Source organism: Halichoeres trimaculatus, unplaced genomic scaffold, assembly GCF_033239565.1.
Source record: "Halichoeres trimaculatus isolate MK-OKI-2021-1 unplaced genomic scaffold, fHalTri1.1 fHalTri1_scaffold_9, whole genome shotgun sequence".
In the NCBI taxonomy this organism is placed as follows: Eukaryota; Metazoa; Chordata; class Actinopteri; order Labriformes; family Labridae; genus Halichoeres; species Halichoeres trimaculatus.
In genome coordinates, this window is record NW_027437188.1 from 27,021,506 (window position 1) to 27,040,783 (window position 19,278).

Here is a 19,278-nt window from a genome sequence, read left to right on the forward strand (position 1 = left end):
TGAGATTTTGACATCCTCAATATGTATCTGAGGTACACTGTCACTTTAAGAACCTTTGCACAACCGGAAGTGGTACTGTCAAATCTAAAGTACTTGTACCAGGTCCCGTGTGCTGAGCAGCAGTATTTTCTCCAACACTCTTAGTGCTTCGTAAGTTGAGCAGTTTATGTGAGTGCATTGTCACGCTACTCGCCCTGAACTATGGCTCATTATGAAGAAGTAACCGTGCGTGGATATGAGGAGTTCTGTAAGGCTGTGTCGGAAAGAGCAGGGAAGGATATTTTTGCTTATTTCTCTGGAGATAAAGACGCTCAGGGAAAGAGCTGGTGTCCAGACTGTGTAAAAGGTAAAACCTCTATTTATAATACAATCACCTCTTATGCTTTTTCATTCATTTTAACACAATCTCAAAGGGCTTAACTATAAGTTGTGATCTTAGCACAGTGTTGCAAACTCATTTGCTGTGCAAGTGAGATTATTTTATAGTTGTGCCTTTGGGTTGAATTAAACAACTATTTTTGTAATATTTTGTCCTTTTTGACCAATTTCGCGCGTTTTCTCTTCTTTACTATTCTCCAGCTGAGCCAATCGTGAGAGGAGAGATGTCTCATCTTCCTGAGGGATCTGTCTTCATCTACTGCCAAGTTGGAGAAAGAGCCTAGTCAGTATTATTTCCCCCTTTGTTTCACAACATCATGTAAAATGTTCATTACATCAGCATGACAGGGCACACATGTTAAATCCTGTCACAATACATGGACACAATATTGAAGCTTATTACAAGTCATGATCCCAGAGCCTGACATTAAAAAAAAAATCAGGCATATATCTGGACCTGAATTGACCCTACTTAACTTTAAAACAGTATGGTGTGAAGAGACTGATGATTCATGTTGATAAAGAGTCACAGACTTTAATAACCACGAGTAATATATAACAGCATTATTTATTTAACAAGTTTGAAATGTTAACATTTGATGTGAAATGTTCTACACTCAATAGCATTGCAAAGCTGGCTCTTATTTTATTAACATTTTACAAATGCACTCGCCATCATGGTGAGTGCATTTATAAAATATTATCTCTTTTAGACCACCATAAAGATTGGCATCACTGCATGATAAGGTTTTTTTTTTTTTTTTTTACCTCTATATGATTTGTACCTCAAGAAAGAAGAGAGCTTTAAAAAGCAGGGTCAGCAGTGCTTATTTCTATGCAGCCTTTCAACCTTTATTTCAAATGCTTTGGCATAGTTATGTTTACACTAATTTAATGCTATGTTTGTATAACTTTTTAATTTTCTGCATGAAAACAGAAACAGAAAATCATCTGATAAGGCGACAATAGAACAAAACACTTTTTGACCAAACTTACTGTTTTTGCCACCATGTTTAATATGAATTTCCTTCATTAGTAGTCTGTTTAGGTACGCTCATTTAAAGGATATACAAATATATTATATCAGCTGCCTTCTGATTGATGTTTTTCAAACATGTTTCAGCTGGAAGGATCCAAGTAATGACTTCAAGAAGACACTAAAACTGAGTGGAGTTCCAACTCTGCTGCGATATGGCACGGTAAGAATAACCTCTTTCTAACCGACTCTTTATTGGCATGGATTAGCCTACACTGAGTCTTAGTCAACGTTTTGATACTAGGAGGTGATGTTGAGTTTTCATTGTAAAAAGAAGTTGTATATAAAGAATAAAACTCTATTTTTCTGTTCTAATATATGGTCTGTGATCTTTTTCTAGCCTCAGAAGTTGGTGGAGGAGGAATGCTTCAAAGCTGATCTGGTGAAAATGATGTTCACTGAGGACTGAGGATACTTCATCATCCACAGCTGCCATCATAAGCATTCAAGACTTCTTCACCTTTCAATTTACTCTCACACACTTTCATCACCATCAATAACCATACATTCACTGTACATTTCACACAGCAGTTCTTCCATCAATCAGCAACTGTGCAAGTTTACATTCAAAATAACAATCTACATGTATGAAACGGAGCCGTTAAAAACAAACATGCTGGAAAATCTGCAGACAATCACATAACATTCATGTGATTCACACTAATTGTTCTTGTCTCTCTTTATGTGCAATGAATCAGTCTTCAGCTGTAATTGAAGTTTAATACATTTCATTCAATGTATTCTACTAATAAAACAAGTGTCTTAGGGTTTTTCATATTGTGAACATGTTTTTGTTGTGATTTCTGTTGCCTTGCTGAAGGAATGAATAAAGTAACTTTTGGTGAAGATTTTTGTGAGACGCAAATCTGTATATGTATATTTTATGACAAGGTAAAATGTGCACACTACACTTACTAGCCTAAGGGATGTCACTGGAGCATGGAGACACGTGTCATTATCATTTTTATATTTTTTATTTTCCTTTGAGGTTCCACTGTTAAAAGTTATTTTTACTGAATGTGTATATGCAGAGAGTTTGACACTAGTTGAACATCGAGGAAGATGAGTTACATTTCATGTAGTTTAAAAGAAAGCTTTGGTTAACCTGCAAAATTGTAGTATGAAAAATTACAGCAGGCGTGCATTTCACTCCCAGTATGATATTTTATATTTTTAGAAATATATTTCTTAGTGAGTGAACAAGCTTAATCCAAAATAATAAAGGATATAAGTTACTGTATCCAAGTTATTCAAATAAGAATTTGAAATTTAAAGAGGATTCGTTTTCACAACTGTTGTAGCTTGTGTAGTGTGCACGTTTGAACACGAGGTGGCAGCATATCCATAGAAGTTGAGTTGTTTTACAAAGAGTAATTTTTTTAAAAGATTTGTTGGATTTAATTAAGAGTAGGCCCATTAAAGCTTACTAAATGAATACGTCTAAAGCAATTGATGCAAATCTACATGTGTTTGAAGTCAAACTAAGAATGCAGGTGCTTTTTTTATATCTACATCAGATAATTTAGAGTATAAAAAATGTAAGCACAGATATAAAACTATTGGAGACACGTTAAGACGTGGAAAAATATGTTTGAGTTTTATTTCTGAGCTGTTGTTTTTTTAATGTGATGATTAAAGAGTATACTCTGAGGGTAAAAGAGCGCAGCCGCTGTTGCAGTCGGGGCGATAAAGCGGAGCGCATTCCTACACAGCGCTCACACCGGAGCACGAGCCGCGGAGGAGCAGCACACACCGCATCGCCTCGTTGGGGCTGGAGCTCACCTACAACCTCAGACAGGAGGTGAAGGAAGTGCCGGGTGCCGTCTGAACATTGCGGTTTACATGAACAGCAGCCTCGGCTGAGGATAACGTTGTGTGTACGAGGACTGCACGCTGCCATGTCGGAGTTTCTGGTGAGTGTGTTCGGGGAGCGGCTCGTCAACAGCGAGAAAGCCGAGGTGGACGTACAGGCGCTGGGCACCAAGCTGTCCCTGGTCGGGCTCTTCTTCGGGTGTAGCCTGAACGCACCGTGCAAGCAGTTCAACGGCAGCCTGTGCGAGTTTTACAGCAGGTTCAAAAAGACGTCTGAACACAAGGATAAATTGGAAATCGTCTTCATCTCGTCTGATCAGGACCAGAAACACTGGCAGGACTTTTTGCAGGAGATGCCATGGCCTGCGTTACCTTTCAAAGACAGACACAAAAAGGTAAGACAGGCTGTGGGGAGGATGGGGACCACTGACGGTTCACTGATCTGCCTTTTGTGGGTTTTTCTGTGTGTTTGACGGGCTGGAAACTACCAGAAAATCCCGTCTGGGATGTGTTTTGCTCTCATATTAGTGCACAGGTGTATATGCTTTCATCTGGATCATTTATTTGTTTTCCTAACGGAATTATCATCTTTCTATCCTCCCCTTTTTTACTTTTATCAGCTCTACTACTGTCAACTTAACATAATGGGTCTGTAAACTAAGTATACATGAACTCACTCATCTCCAACTGCATTGGAATAAAATACATATATAAAGCAGCCTTTGGGATTTACATTGAGCCTATGGAGAGTGATAAAGGATCTGTAAAAGTCACAAGTGTTTTCATAAAAAATCTTAAAGTCCAGAAATAATATTTATTTTTAGTATTATCATACTTTACCTCATGTAACCTATGATGAACCCATGTCAACATTTAACTTAATTTATCTAACTCATATAAATATAGCAGTGCAGACATTCCTGACTTATTCACAGAAGGAACAAAACATAATTCATTTTTTCTTTTTCCACTGTCCAACACATCATTTCAATCCAACCAAGTATTGTTGCTGTAAAATATTTTAGACAGACATCTCAGGACTGAGTTTTTGTGCCTCTATCACATTCCTATCCAGCCTGCCCAGTCAAGGCCTTTTATTTTGCCATTTATACAGATTAACCTCCATATATGAAAAATGTCAACAATGAAATTTATGAATAGTTATAGTTTTATTATTTGCATTTATTGAGTGATTGCAGATGCTTCATTTTTTTCTATGAAAGATTTTTGCAGTGTAAATATAAAAATAGATTTTATGTAATACTTTGAGCAAATTAAGTTTTATTGCAACTTTTCTCCCTTCTAAATTTTTCTGCAATCTCAGATATTAAGGATTGAGCTCTGAATTGTTTTTAACAATTAAACCAGATATTTGTTCATCTAAAACTGCCACACACTCACAAAATGTCCAGCAGTTGAATTACTACCCCTTATTGGGAAATAGAAATTGCATGTGGTGGTAGATAAATCTACCAGTTTGTGATTTTTGCAGCTGCTTAAACATGGAGGGATCAGATGATGTTACATTTATTCTTTGTGTGCTGCAGAAAGTGAAGGGGCCGTGACGCTGTGCTGTCTGCAGCACAGGTGTTTCTTTTGTTTTTTTTTTAAACTAAAATTAAACTAGAAATGTTAGATTGGATGCAGTGTTGCATTGTGTGCACATTCTCAGTCATGCATGTCAGGAAATAATGATTAATCTTCAAATTAAAGAAGACATTTAAGATTTACAGATGCTGGAAAGGAGGATTTTGACCTTTGCAGCTGCAGATGAGGCCTGAATTTATGTGTAACAACAAATTTTAAGAGAGAATGTTATGAAATGAATCAAACACAGAAAAATGACCATAATAATGGAATAGATTTTTGTCAACAAGGTTGCATCTTTGTTCACCAGCCCCCTCCTAACCACCCTTTGTGCAGGTGAGGCATGACTTGCACTGAATCATTGTCTCGTAAATTCTTGCAGATCGCCACTGATGATTTCCGTTCCACCTCATAATGAAGTCCAGGCGTGGATGTGGCTCAGTGATGACAGGGGGGATGTGGGGGTTGTCCTGTTGTTGTCTGGGGCGGAGCACATCCATCGCCTCGGTGCAGCATTATTGTGCTGGAGATGCTGGTGGAAAAAATGTCTGTGGCACCCACATAAGCATTGTTACACCGCGTCTGTCGGCGGTCTCAGTCGGCCATGTCGGTCTTGCGAAGATAGAAAAACAGAATCTGTGTGTGTTTGTGTTTGTGTGCTGTGCAGAGGCCTGCAGATCTGGTTCAGATTGGGTTTCGTCCAACTCTCGGCCCTGTGTCTTTTCACCGCTGTAAACAGCATCATTAGGATGGTACTAGTGTTTCATAATTGTGACATCTCTGGAGTGTTGGGCCTCATTATCCTCTGATTCATGATTCATGCACATTTGGATGAGTATTTTTTTAAATACAGTATACACTGTAACCTGTGACCACTTACGCTGCAGCATTTTCTCAATCAGACGTGCATTTTCCTGAATATTTCTCCTTTCTCTCTTTTGATAACAATGTTTTTTTGGTTGTGAACATGTTTAATCAAAGGCTTGCCAATCAACCATAAAATAATAAAATAATAGCACTCATTTTAGTCAGTTTTAAAGCAGAAATGCAAAAGTTACATATTTGATTTTGCACACCCTTTGTGCTGATTGTCTTAATCTCTGAGTTGGTGGAACAAAACAAGCTGTTGTAATACATTAAATTTGGCTGGCAGATTCCATAATGCATGTTGAGCTTTAGTTTTAGGACAAATCAACAACTAATTGAAAAACAATCTGCAACTAATCACCGATGAATTGATACTGAAAGCAGTTGTTAATTGCTGTTGTAATTAGTTGCCCATTGTTTGGGGATTTCTGCATCCTGCTGGAGCGCAAGGTGGTCAATTCAGGACAGAAATGCACACATTTTCATTCCTCGGTTATAATTAGATGTGTCAAAATGGAGTGTGAATGCAAATAAGGACGTGTGAGATATGCTGCAGATAGAATAAACCTTGAAAGAGGGAGACAGACAGCTAAAGAAGATCCTGGCATGTCTTATATGTAGCGTGTGTGTGTGTGTGTGTGTGTGTGTGTGTGCTGTGGCAGAGCGAACTCGGTGACTCATATTGACCCAGTGGTCAGCTATGTTGATGTTGTGGCTCTACAGAGACTAAGTGGCCCTCTCACCTCTCTGTGGCTGCACACTGAGCTCATCTCCTGAATGATGCAGCTTCTCCTTTCTCGTGTCTTTAAGAGCCTCTGACTGTTCTCTTCTTCCTCCTCTGACTGCAGCCTGTCTGTTTTCTCACAGGAGTTGTTCAGGCTTTACCGTTCCAGGAAATGTTTGTTATTCAATCAAGCAGGGATAATATTCTTGATTAAATACAGAGAGAAAGAAAATCCATTTTTAATCTGTCCTTTGAAAACGGTTGGAAAGTTCTGAGTTGGTATTTTAGCCAACATAAATAGACTTCAAAGTTTGACTGCTCTTTTTTTCCTCAGTGCAAATGGATCTGATTTAGATGACTTTAAACTGAAAGAAGTCTGATTTCATATTTTCCCTTCTTAAGGTGGTTAAACACTGTATCTGAACAGTACAGAGGAAATCTCTTTGAATATCTTGCTTTCTGTGATCACTTGTTGTCCAGACGCGTCCAGCTGTCTCCCCATCTTCTTGGCGTCCCGGCTGGCACTGCCTTACATGGACTTGTGCAGCAGAGTTTTGTGTAAATCAATTACAGCCTTGGCAAGTGAAAACCAAACTTGTACCCGCTGATGTGCTGCCAGAGCTGCTCCTGCTCGACTCCGAGGGGGGAGGATCACATCTCTGTGAGAGAGGAAGAGAGAAAGGCCTCTTGTTCGAGTCCTCCTTGTGGAGCGTTCTGCTCTGCAGCCGGCCCCCTGAGGCAGGACGCCCGCTCGCTCGGCTGGCAGCCAGGGGCCTGAGTGCGCTGAGGGGGCTTCAGAGAGGGGCTGAGTTCACCTTTCATCGATATGTCACAGATCTGCTGAAAACTGCAATGCACCCAAACTATTATGCCTATTTTCCTAGTGACAGCAGAAATGACTTGAAAAGAGGTCTGAACTGTTTTATCTGCAGGTGGTAATCCTCTTTCTTCATCTGTCACTTCTACTTTCAGCTTTTTTGGGGGTGGTTTCTTAATAATTTCTCCTCTTGGTGTGTTCAGTCAAACCATATGGGCTGACAACGTTTTTAGCTCTGTGTGATGTGGAACATCTGTAATTAATAGCTTAAGGGATTAATTCAGAGATTCAGAGAGGATGTGTTCACCATCAGCTTCCTCTGTGGGCTCATGGGAACAAACTTCATGCATGTAGACAGCAGGAGGCTAAACTGAGGTCTAACCCAGTGGAATAAAGCCAAACTACAACCTCTCTGAGGTAACACTCAGGAATTAGACTTTGAAAAGAAGCAGAACATGTGCCTACCAAAGAATAAAAGACGACGTATGCATGGTGAAACTAAACCTCTACATACCCGATGATAGCTTTATAATGAACTCCACCTGAGTGAGGTTAACAGTAGTAGTCTAACACGGCCTTCCACACCATATAAACCATGGACGTAAAACAGTGGCACTCACTTTTTTTCGATTCCTGACTCTGATCAAAGCACCCAGGGTTTAGAAACAAGCCTATTACAAAGTTAGCTCTGGGATTTAATGGGGGGAATAAAGCTAATCCTTACTTCAAGGTGTTTAACCCCAGCAGATTAAATGACTTGTGAAACCTTAGAGTGACAGTCATCCTGAAGCTTTATGCTTTCTGACTTCTTGAGGAGATTTGACTTCAATTACACGGGAAAGAATAGACTTGAAAATCAATCAGAAACACCAAATCTAGATGTGGTCATGTTAAAACGCAGAATGAAAGAATCTGCTTTCAGGTTGAAGGTCCAAGAAATTAGCTTTGGGGGTCTTTCCCAAAGCATGTCTTGAGTAAATTTTGAAACATGTTCTAGGTTAGGACAAAGAGTGTTTTGGTATTTTATTATATTTGCAGAAAACATGGTATTGTAAATTAGACAACTTTAAACTTATAGCTGATTGATCCATTTCTTTGTTTGATGATTATCTGCTACCTTTGGTGTGACTTTTGGTGTTGATTGATTTAGAATTAATTGTTGATCACCTTTTTTGCTTTATGTGTTTTTACAACTTGTTTTGTCTGAGTCAGGAAGGCGAGGCTTGTTATGTTCTATTTTATCCATGGATTTATTAGGGATGGACATTTCAAGCAAAAAAATTTTCAATTATTCGCTGTTTAGTCAAATAGTTTCCCTTCCCTCATACAGACATGATAAGATTTAATGATTTTACAGAACTTTCATTGGCTAGTTAGTTATGGGTATGGTCTACAGACAGTGTATTTATTCAAGTGTTATCTGCAATGTTTGAACTTAACCTCATTTTTAAAAATGTTTTTGTAGATTTTTTTTGCACTGTTCCTTTATAAAATATACATTTTTAAGATGACATAAAAGTCACACGACATATTCAATGTTTTTTAAATGAAACAATTATTTGAACATTTAACGAGACAACACTAACAGTTATTGATAAGTGTCTTTGCAAGTCAGCCTGTGTGCAGAAATTCTTACATCACCTCTTCTTGTCCAGTGAAACAGATTTGCAAAACTTTTCCACTTTTGTTCCCCCAAACAGGAGATATTTTCATTATCCATGAGGCATTAGCTCATGCTTTCACTGTGTGGGGTTAATTTTTGATTGTATGAATTATTCTTGTGAAAGTACACGTAAGAATGTAAGGATTAAAATAATAAAAAAAAAAACTCCAAATGCTCCAGGCCTTCATCCATCCCCAACATTTACTTTAAGTCTTAATAAGCTGACCTTGTAAAAACTGCTCCTTTGATTTTGTCCCTTTCTGCTGCTGTGCCGTTCTGTCCTAGCTCTCCTTTGTCCTGCAGCTGCAAGGCCTTGTTTCTGTGCAGCGTGTTTGACAGGAGCTTATAGAAAGAATGTGGGCACACACACCTGCTCAGCTGAAGCCAGTCAGGGCCACAGGGCACGGAAACAGTGTGTGTTTGTGATGGCTGGAGATACTTGGCAGTGCCAACAGTTACAGCTTGTGTTACAGTCCCCTCTCACTGCCCATTGTGTCCTTTTTACTCAGAGATCTGTAATATTATGAGAGGTGACAATAGGGATCTAATCAGAGGTAAAGTTCAGAGGATTAAGTTACTGAAGTGAGGGTTTGGAACAGTTGGACTGTTTGTCTTTGCTTCTGTTATCTACCTGTTAAAAGACAAAACACAATAGCTGTCAGGCTGCGACCTCTGTCCGCAATCCACCAAACCACTGAAACGATACTCTGGGATTGACTTTTCCTCTTTGTCCTCATGTTTTCCAGCTGGACTGCTCCTGGACGCTGTGTGGTTTCAGCCCTGGCTTTCCACAGCGGAGTGACGTTAAAGATAATAGACATGGCTAATGTGTTCACCACCGTGTCTGCAGTAGCTCTCAATGAGAACAACAGATGATTCATCTGCTTGCGTCCATTAACCCAAACCAGTCTCAATTGTCACATACTTAGCAATGAAATCATCCAAACCAGTGTGGCAGAAAGTTCAGCATGCAGTGGCTTGATTTAAATTTGGATTCCACTGATGACAGGAAAGCAGCTTAGACTGAGCGTCTTTCCATGAAAAAAGCTGATGGTTATTTTGATTTATAAATCCACCATCATCTGCTGTGCATTTCCCTTTCTTTAATACTCCTGCTACATATCCAGGAGGTTTGTTCGTCCTTTTCTCTGAGCTGAAAACACTCCATGGATGGTTTGTTGTGCCTGGACCCTCCCCCACTCAATCCTCCGGTCTCTAATTGCCCCACACCACAGCTCAGCAGCCCCTTCCAACATAATAACAGCATAGCCGCCCCAGGGGCATCCTGCCATCCAGAGCTGTCTTTCGTCCTTCTTTTGTTATCTCTCCGAGATTGAATGTTAGCTCTTTGTAATTGCATAGTTTCCCCCTCATCATCCCCGCTCATCGTATTTCTAAAGCTAAATGAAAAAGACACAATGATTGATACGTGCTTCAGACTGTCTGCACTCTATGAGAATCTTAATCTCCATCACGGGCACTCCCTGAAACCCATCTCCTTCAGGATATCTGCTCTATCAGTGAGTGGCAGCACTGATTTGATGTAAATTTATTCATAGTATGAAAATTTCTGGCATGACAAGTTTCCCCTTGGACGATAACCTCTTCGCTTCCATGTGACCACAACCCCGCTCATATGGAGGAAGCAGCATTTCGTCTTCTTTGCAAGCTGTAAACCCCCCCTTAGCGTGGTGTTTTCATCCAAGTCGAAGTGCTCATGCAGCTTCTGCTCCTGTCGAAAAAGAAGCTCCCTGTGTCCCAGCATGTAGCATGGCACAGCGGCACCAGCCTGCTGTCTTTGCTGACAGTTTGCAGTTGCATGAGGCGAAGGGATTATTGTCAGCTGCAACTTACTAGTTAGCAGACAGTCTAAGTGAGAGACAAAATATCTCTTTACTTTTCTAAATGTAAACCTCTTTTGCTTCAATGTCACACAAAGTTAATCTGTGAAATTTTGTTACATGCACAAATACACTCAGTTTTGTTGAATATGTGATAACACTGGACTTATATGTAGATGGCACCACTCAAGTGTTTGGCTACAGTCAAGTTACACTAGATCGTTCTAAAATAAGATAGAAATAAGTATGTTTTTTTTTTTAAAGACCATTATGAGGGGTCAAAGGGTTAGCTATAGTTACACAGTTGACATAGTATCAAATATGAATTTTTAAAAAAAGTTGAAAGTAATTTTTTCTTTAGTCTTTTATCATAACAGTTGAAGTAATGTGCTCAAATTAAGAGTCAAACCATGATTAAAATAAGCTAGCTAGCTAGCTTTAAGTAAATAGTCAAAGAAAACATAAGCTAACGGGTAAATTGCTAACCAAAATATTTAGTTTGGATAAAGTAATTGTCCAGTTAAAATTGTAACAGTTAAAATGGTTAACATCAGAAAGGAAGTCATTGTCAAAACTAGCTTGCTAACAAGAAACACTGTTAGCTAACTTCACTTAAAATGATGCATAACTGTTGAAATAGTAAGCTTAAAACAGTTTAAGTAGTCATCAATGTGGAGGGAGATAAAATGTTGAATTATTAGCTTAAAGCTACGAACAAAGACTTAAAATAGTTTTCAAATAATGGATGAATTAAGCTGTTCGCTAAAGCTAATGTGAATCGTTAGCTGCTTCTACTAGCCTTACTTGGAAAGAGTTTAACTAAAGATGAACCCAGACAAAGCATGAACTTTTGTGTAACATCAACTTTGATGCCAAACTAAATGTATATTCAGAACGATGATAACAGAATATTTTATTTATAACGCACTTTACATCAAAGTGCTACAACACAAGACAACAGGTGGTGTTTATAAAGAGAGAAAGCTACCCGAAAGGGATGTATGGGTATGTTGGACATGAAAGACTGGGTACATTAACGGCTCTGCTTTGATGTGAGGGGAGAAACAGTAGTTGTTTGAGCATAAAGACGGAGGAAAGAGAGAAATGGTAGTCCTTGCCTCAGGCTAGCAGAGTACTGTATGTGGATGGAGAAAATGCTTCACTCCACTCCTTTGGGGTTTGTGGGCTTCTAAATGCTGCATGACAGAGGACAGAGCAGCATCCAGGCCACATTCTCTAGGAATTAAAAAGATATATGTTGTGTAAAACGGAAGGCCAGGGCAGTGAATCTTCTTTATTGTCTGTCACTGTAATCTCGGTGAGGGATTTAACTGATGATGGTGATGGATTTGAGAGACAACTTTATGCTCTTTTCCATACGCACAAACCCAGATTAAGATATAATGGATAAGGATGACATTCATCTGGCTTTTTAATTTTTTTTAGAACTGGAAGAAGCTCAGCTGTGGATGAATTGCGAGGATAAAGAGATATAAAGCTGTGATATCTTAAATATCCGACAACAGTGGTCAAAATGCCTTTTATAAATAAAAGGTTGATGTTTTAAAAATATTTAACCCAAGTTTGTGAAAGAGACTCATAGGTCTGCTCACTGTTAAGCCACAGTCAACTGCACATTATCCTAGCTTTGCATAAATTTGAAACATGTGGATAACGTCATGTTTGGCACTGTCCATAAAAAAATTCCACTTTCAGCGCCTCATAAATTCCATTTTATGTTTGATCCTATAAATCAAATCTTTACAAAATCTAGGGTATAAAATTCATACAAATCCAGTTTTATAGGTAGCATCATCAGAGCTAAGCTAATAGATCACAGCTGTATTCTTTTCACCTTTCTGATCAGAACAGTATTTAATACATTTCACAAGATGTTGAGTAGTTTCTTTGATAAAATATGAAAAGTTTAACTTTTAATAAGGTACATCTCTGCAGTACATCTCTCGGCATGAAATTTGTTCTCCTGCTCCGTCTTCACTGAAAGACCCAGCTGTATCTCTGAGCTTTCTTTTAATCATAACTCACTTTACAAGGTGTTCATTCATGTAAAACAAATGTGGGCATGTTTCAACATTGCAGGCACCACTTTGGCTGATGCTTCGTCCTCATTTTGTCCCTTGGATGCTACATTTAAAGAAAGCTGTTAAACTCTCACAGCGTAATAATCCAGCTGAGGATTCATGATATATACCCACAAGTATCTTTTTCATAATATTGAAGCAGCATGGTAGCATATTTGCTGACAGAATATATATAAAGTAAGTGAGCACTATTCAAATATACTTCTTTTCGCCTCAGCTGAATGAGACGAGCAAATTGTGGAGTTAATTTAAATGCTGGTCCTGCTAAGTTGGCATATTGCATTAAGAAACAAATTGAGCGGAGTCTGGCTGAGGCAGAGCTCATGGCCTGTAGTTTGCTCATTATTTTAATAATAACCAGAGAGTCACTTGGAAATCCTTCCTCCTGCTCCTCCAGGAAACAGCAAACAAACAAGCATTCCTGAATCTGGATCATTTAATATGTTTCTATTTAGGTTTTTAATCTAAATGGGGTCGCTGGGTTTGCTCTGCCCGCATGCTTAACACTGTTGCATAAACACACTCCCCACATGATTGCACATTATATCAGCTGGGACAAATGGATATGTTGATGTTAGCAGTTGGTATCTGTCATCACATGTGTGCATATTTGAGTCACATGGTTTCTCCAGAATACATTAGTGAGATTTTATCCGAGGTCACTCGCAGGCAGGCAAATGAGGGAAATAAATAATCATACTGTAGAGTTGAATATTGATTTATTCTTGTGCATTATCTGGAAAGCAGAGAAGATTATGTCGAACATATTTTTCTACCAGTTATAAAAAAATAACAGGAGTAAAATTTCTCACCCACCCATGAAAGAAGAAATGAGGCTGTTCTGGAGGGAAATGTATGCACTGCTTGTATTTTAAAATCTCTTTTTTATGCATTTTTAAACCATTTCTATGTGTATTGAAAAGAAGAAAAAGCAAGAAAAAGGAGCAGAGTAGAGAGCTGGAAAGACAGGAATGAGCCACATAACATCAAATTGGACTAGGGCTCACATGTTCAGGACTAGCCCCCTATATTTTCTACTTGATTTGTTTCTAAGTACTACCTTCAAGGTAAAAAACCCACAATGATGCCTTGCAGGAAAAAGTGAGCTCTGATAAAGGGTTGTTAAACCTTGTTATGAGTCCAGTATTCATTCCCCTGTGCACTCGTTTTCTTTAGTTTTTTTTTTTTTTGTCCTCATGGTCTTGTAAGAATTATATACCATACCATACCATACCAACTTTATTTATAGAGCACTTTAAAAACAACCACAGCTGTAAACAAAGTGCTGTACAGGTGCAGGTTATATTTCTCTATTTATCTGCGCAGTGCTAAGCTATGTTTACCAGCCAGTCGCTGGTCATGTGCTCTGATGAATTACACAATTTTTGTAATGTTTATTTTTCAGCAACTTTTATTCAAGTCTTGGGAAAAAAATGTCAACATACTTGGCAAAACCGAACCGCTAGTGTCTTTTGGGGTATTATTCATGGTTGTAAAAGTAAAAACTTGACACAAAGCCCTTTCATTGACTGTATGATCAATAAACATAGTCTTGGTGACATCAGCCATCTGTTTCTGAAATGGACTTTTGAAGCATATCGTCTGTGGGGTGATACAGACAAAAAGGCATGCTTTGAGCCTCCACTCTAACATTTATATGATTCCCACTTGTTGGTCAGCTGAGCAATGCCTCTGATTGGTTGAACTTGTGGTCTTAATATTTTCTTAACCGCAGAGTTATAAAAAAGTGGAGGACGTTGTCTAGGACAGGGGTGAGTTGCTGCTGGTAGCTGCTAGTAGCGTCTTTACGTGTGTTGGTGACACAACAGCATTCATTTATGTTTACATTTTACATCCACACTCATCCTCTGCAATTTTCTCTATTTCTCTCTCTCTTACTGGGCTACACTAATAAGCCCAGCAACTGTAATTAAGCAGTTAAGGAACAACTCCTGGAAGTGCTACAGCCACCATCTGATGGGAGTACTGTATTACAACCAGCAACCAGTAAAAACAATGGAAAATTGTATTTTGAAGATGATATATCCAGTTTAATGTTTAAAACTTTTATAAAGAGAAATCTAGTATTTAAAAAATAATGACCCATTCCCAGTCTAATATTCTGTTATTTTGATGAAGAGAACTCAAGAGTTTGACAACTGCTCTTTTTTTCTAAGAACATTTATTTTTTATAAATGCTTAAAATTTAAACACATGTTAAAAGTATGTTCCTCTTTCATAGACTTTAGACTAAGGCTGTCCAGAACAATTGTCCAACTTCATATTTTGAGGTTGTGAAATAAAATCTGCTGTAAACAAACCCACTTTTTTATCGTTGTTGGACAGAATGTGGAGTATGCCGAAGTCCAGCATGTTTGTTCACCTCAGCTGCCAGTAGAGTAAACAAGCACAGATCTTGACCTTGCTGCTGAGAAACACATGGAGGCTGTATAATATACCAGAGCTACAGGCCAGATGATGCACTGATGGCTGCCCATATGGAGGTATTGGCAGTGTTGTTGGCTGGAACAGGGGGAGAAATTAGAGGGAAGACTAGTGGAGGCTGGGTAACACGCGAAGCTGTCATGGGAGGTTGTGCTGATTGTGTGAATGAGCTGATTCTCTTTGAACACCCTCTGAGTCAAGGAGCAGCCTTGGATTCACGCTATCAGTGGGCCCGGAGTGTTTTCCGCTTTCTGAGGCTTACTTGTCTGTACATTTCTCCAGCTGTCACATCCCATTTAGAAATCAACAAGTCTACATCTTTGTTCAATAAAAAAGCCCACCGCATGCATTCCTCACATATTACAGCTCGTGTAGTCGCTAAGAGGAATGCGTTCTTCAGAAAACAGCTCACACAAATCATCAGACACTTTTGGTGGTGGAGTGAGTGGACCCCCTGCAGAGACTGCTCTGTGGCTTAGCTCGGCCTCAGCGTTGGAGGCTAATCGCTGTTTTGATTAGTCTTTTTTTGCCCAATCTGTTTGCACGGAGCAGCGATCCCACGGCCATGTTGAATGAAAGGGTTTATCAGCTTAAGCCTGTTGTAAGGAGCACGAGAGGTCTCATCTTTTCACTGAGGAATGAGAGAAACCCCTCGGACACAAGTGTCCAGGCAATTAGAGACGCCCGGGCCTCAAAGAGAGAGATTACTGGCGCACAGAGTCGCGGTTGGCTTCTTTTCTTGTCCTGCACATTATTCACGCAGTGTTCAGACACATGATAATCACTGATGTTTTCTCTCAGAGGGCTGGCGGAGGGTTTGATAAAACACAGTCGCAGGGCGTTGATCTGTGGAAGAATCAATGGTTGCAACATGAAGCTGGAGATGTTACACATATTACTTATCAAATAGTTTATAAACAGTTTTGGCCTGTTTCACATCCTCAAAGTACACTTTTTACGCTTTTTTTGGTAATCTACCATTGTAGGACAGTTTCCTTGTTAGCCTCATGGGACTCATCCCAGCAGTTATGAGCTCTAACCTGCCCATTCCCTGCAAACTTAATTTGGCTGTGCCCACCTACAAAAAAGTCATCAAGGCTGTTGGGGGTTGACATTTAATCATTCATCTACTCTTCGCACCTGGATTATAAAATGTGCCAGCTTGAGGAGCTACTTTGCTTAACAGGATAATCCCTAAAGTTTTATTGGAAACTGTTGTGAACAACTAGAATTTGGTCTGACGCAGCTACACACTAGAGTTGAAAACATTTTCCTTGTTGTCCCTTCATTATCTGCTCCTGTTATTACTTGACCTCGATTCAAAAGTTCCTCATTGATTTGGATGCAACATTTTGAGGTATTTGTTTCGGTGTATTTTGTAAAATGACAGGGGTCTTGCAGTTTTTTGAGGTGCTTTTAGGAGCCATTGACACAACAACGGTTTTAGGGTCAAACGCAAAGTTTGTGTTGATTTCGGCCTCGCGTTTGCACGGAAACAGTGTTTTAGCCAACCTAAAACTCAAACTCTTGAAAACAACCTCCAGAGTGGGATTTTTCTGAAACACTGCCGACACCGTTGCCGTCTAAACAGTAAGCCAGCGTTTTCAGTGGAAATGCCCATGCCACGCTGCACGTGAGCGCACACAGCAGTACAACAGTACTGTTGTTACGATTGTTGCAGACTACCGTGTTGTGCATGCACTGCTCAATCTGCTGACTGTCTTTCAACAAAATATCCATCTGTTGCTCCACTTCTGCACTTATTATTTAACAATACACCAGATGATGGGCTCTTCTCTACTTCGGTGGAGATCTCCCAAAAGCAGCTTCTGGACAAGACAGTTCTAGCACCACCTACAGGGCTGGCATGTGCACTACAGCGTTTTCAGTCCCTCAGCGTTTCTGTGTAAATGCAGATTTTTTTCACTGCGTTGTAGAGTTTTTGGATAAAACGTGACGTAAAAGGCGGCCTTAATCAATCAGCTAAAGCTAATGATTTCTAGTCTCCACTAGATCTCATTATCTTTAAAGCTCCTGAGAGGAATGTGCTGTTTGTGTTGGTTTTAGCGTCCCCTGTGGACAAAGCTGTACTTTGATGTCTTTGCTGCTTGTGTCCTTTACAGTTGTGGTGTTGGACACAAAAAAATAGGCAAACTTTTCAAGCAATGCAAAAATTTGTTGTGAAAACAGCTTTAAGATATGGCCAAGCGGTTTCGGTCACACCCCATGAGGTTAGCTTTTGAGCGGGTAGCCAGGATTTGAATCCAGCCTGTGGCTTCTTTCTCGCTTGTCACTCCTTCTCACACGCTCTGTTTCCTGCCTTATCCACTGTCAACTTTAAAAAGAAGTCTCTCTTAAGTGTGCCGTCAAATGCCTCGTCTGACATAATTGCAGAGATTTCAGGCTATATAGAAATCTTTAGTCTTATTACTGATGGTTTGTTTGTTTTGTATCTCACTAAGAGGAATCACTGTTAGTTTCAGTCTTTTCACTACTAGAAAAAAAACTCTTCACTATAGCTTTGAGTTAAAAAGGAAATGAATGATATTTAATCATCCTAGGACTATTCATTTACAAATAAACAACTTTTGATGGCACAATACTGAGCTTGAAATCAGTTGCCAATGAGATTTCTTTTGTCTGGCGTCAGAAAGGATTATGACTCACTTTTTCATTACTTTAGCTCCTGTGGCTATCTGTTTTAGAAAACATGAGGAGATGGAAGGGATTAGATATTATCACACGAGGCCTAGCATTGTTCAGTGAAAGTTTGAAGCCTGTAAACCAGGCCTGCATTTTTCTTTCCACCATAAGTACACATGTTACATGCTTTCATTTTTAAGAGACCAAATAAATGTTGCAGGACTTGCTCCTCTCTGCGGTGTTTACTCCCTCTGCAGGGAATAATCTCGCAGAAGCCTTCCTGCTGACGTGACTTGTATCCTGTGAAGTGTTAAATCGAGTCAGGAGACCGTGCGAGTGTCAGGAGTAAATACACAGAGAAAATACCTTTAACCCTCGCTCTGCTCTGCCGCTCTCCAGCATGTCACTCGCCACCTGCTCATTTGACTGCGCTGCTGCTTTTGGGGGCAGCAGGTGTGCTCTTTAAGTCACATGTTAGCTGCACCCAGTGTGTGTTGCGGTCAGTCAGTTGGTAAAGGTGAAGTACACACTATATTGAGATCACTCAGTGCTTTCAAAGCTAGCTGAATCAATAGTCAAGTGTTTGTGCGCACAATCCCCCACAGGAGCTTACAAAGCTGATGAAGTGAGGCGAAGATGATGAAGGTTTCAAGTCAGGAGTTTGAGTTTCAGCCAAGTAATGCACCTACTTTTATTCTCCCTTTTCATCTCTCATATAATTATGGTGTCCAGCAAGAGCCACAGGTATGTCCGATGGTTTTGAGGAGGAAATAAAACGGAGGAATTATTTCTGCAAATGAAAGTCTATCTGTGGGTTTTTCTGCAGCCGAGTTACAGTTTTGATCTCTGAGTGCAGAAAAGAGCTCATTGTAGCCGAGAACCCCGACATGTGGAATCATTTCTCTCCCCTGTTCGCTGTTTGAGTTCACTGTGTGGCCGAAACCCCCTTGAGAAACAAAGGCATCTTCATCACTTCATCGCTTTCCCCTCCTGTCCACTCTTTGTTGCTCCAGGTGTTCGCTGTCTGAGCCGTGGAGATGAAGAACAGATAGAAAACTCGTCCAAGGAAAAGTATGAAGCAGAGTTTTTTTCTTGTTTCAAAGCTCTCTCACAGGTGCTTTTTAGAAAAGCTGCTTTTCCTCAGTTGGACTTTTTGATGGAGTGTGAGGAATCATTTGAACTCTGCTGTGGTGAAAGAAATATGTGGGTAGGGCTCTGCCAGCGGGGTGGAGGTATGTTCATCGTGTATACTGTAATTACTCCCTCTAATCACTGGCATCAGAGCGCAATCACAAAATACCAAGGCACTATTTAACATCACTTGTGCTAACAGGCTTTTATTTGTGGTCTTTAAGTTACAAGC

The 19,278-nt window shown here is 39.7% G+C and overlaps 2 protein-coding genes across 2 annotated transcripts in view; both read left to right on the plus strand.

The window, feature by feature from the left end:
- Positions 1-73: 73 nt before the first annotated feature.
- txndc17 (thioredoxin domain containing 17) lies at positions 74-1,831 on the plus strand. Its single transcript, XM_074679884.1, has 4 exons — positions 74-346; positions 580-661; positions 1,502-1,577; positions 1,755-1,831. The coding sequence occupies exons 1-4, from the start codon at positions 202-204 to the stop codon at positions 1,821-1,823; spliced, it is 372 nt and encodes a 123-aa protein (XP_074535985.1). The 5' UTR covers positions 74-201; the 3' UTR covers positions 1,824-1,831.
- A 1,274-nt stretch (positions 1,832-3,105) lies between these two features.
- The window catches only part of nxn (nucleoredoxin), a 65,367-nt gene continuing 49,194 nt past the window's right edge, over positions 3,106-19,278 (plus strand). Inside the window, exon 1 of the mRNA XM_074679596.1 lies at positions 3,106-3,621. Coding sequence (XP_074535697.1) covers positions 3,313-3,621 — 309 coding nt within the window. The 5' untranslated portion in view covers positions 3,106-3,312. The remainder of the gene's footprint in view (positions 3,622-19,278) is intronic.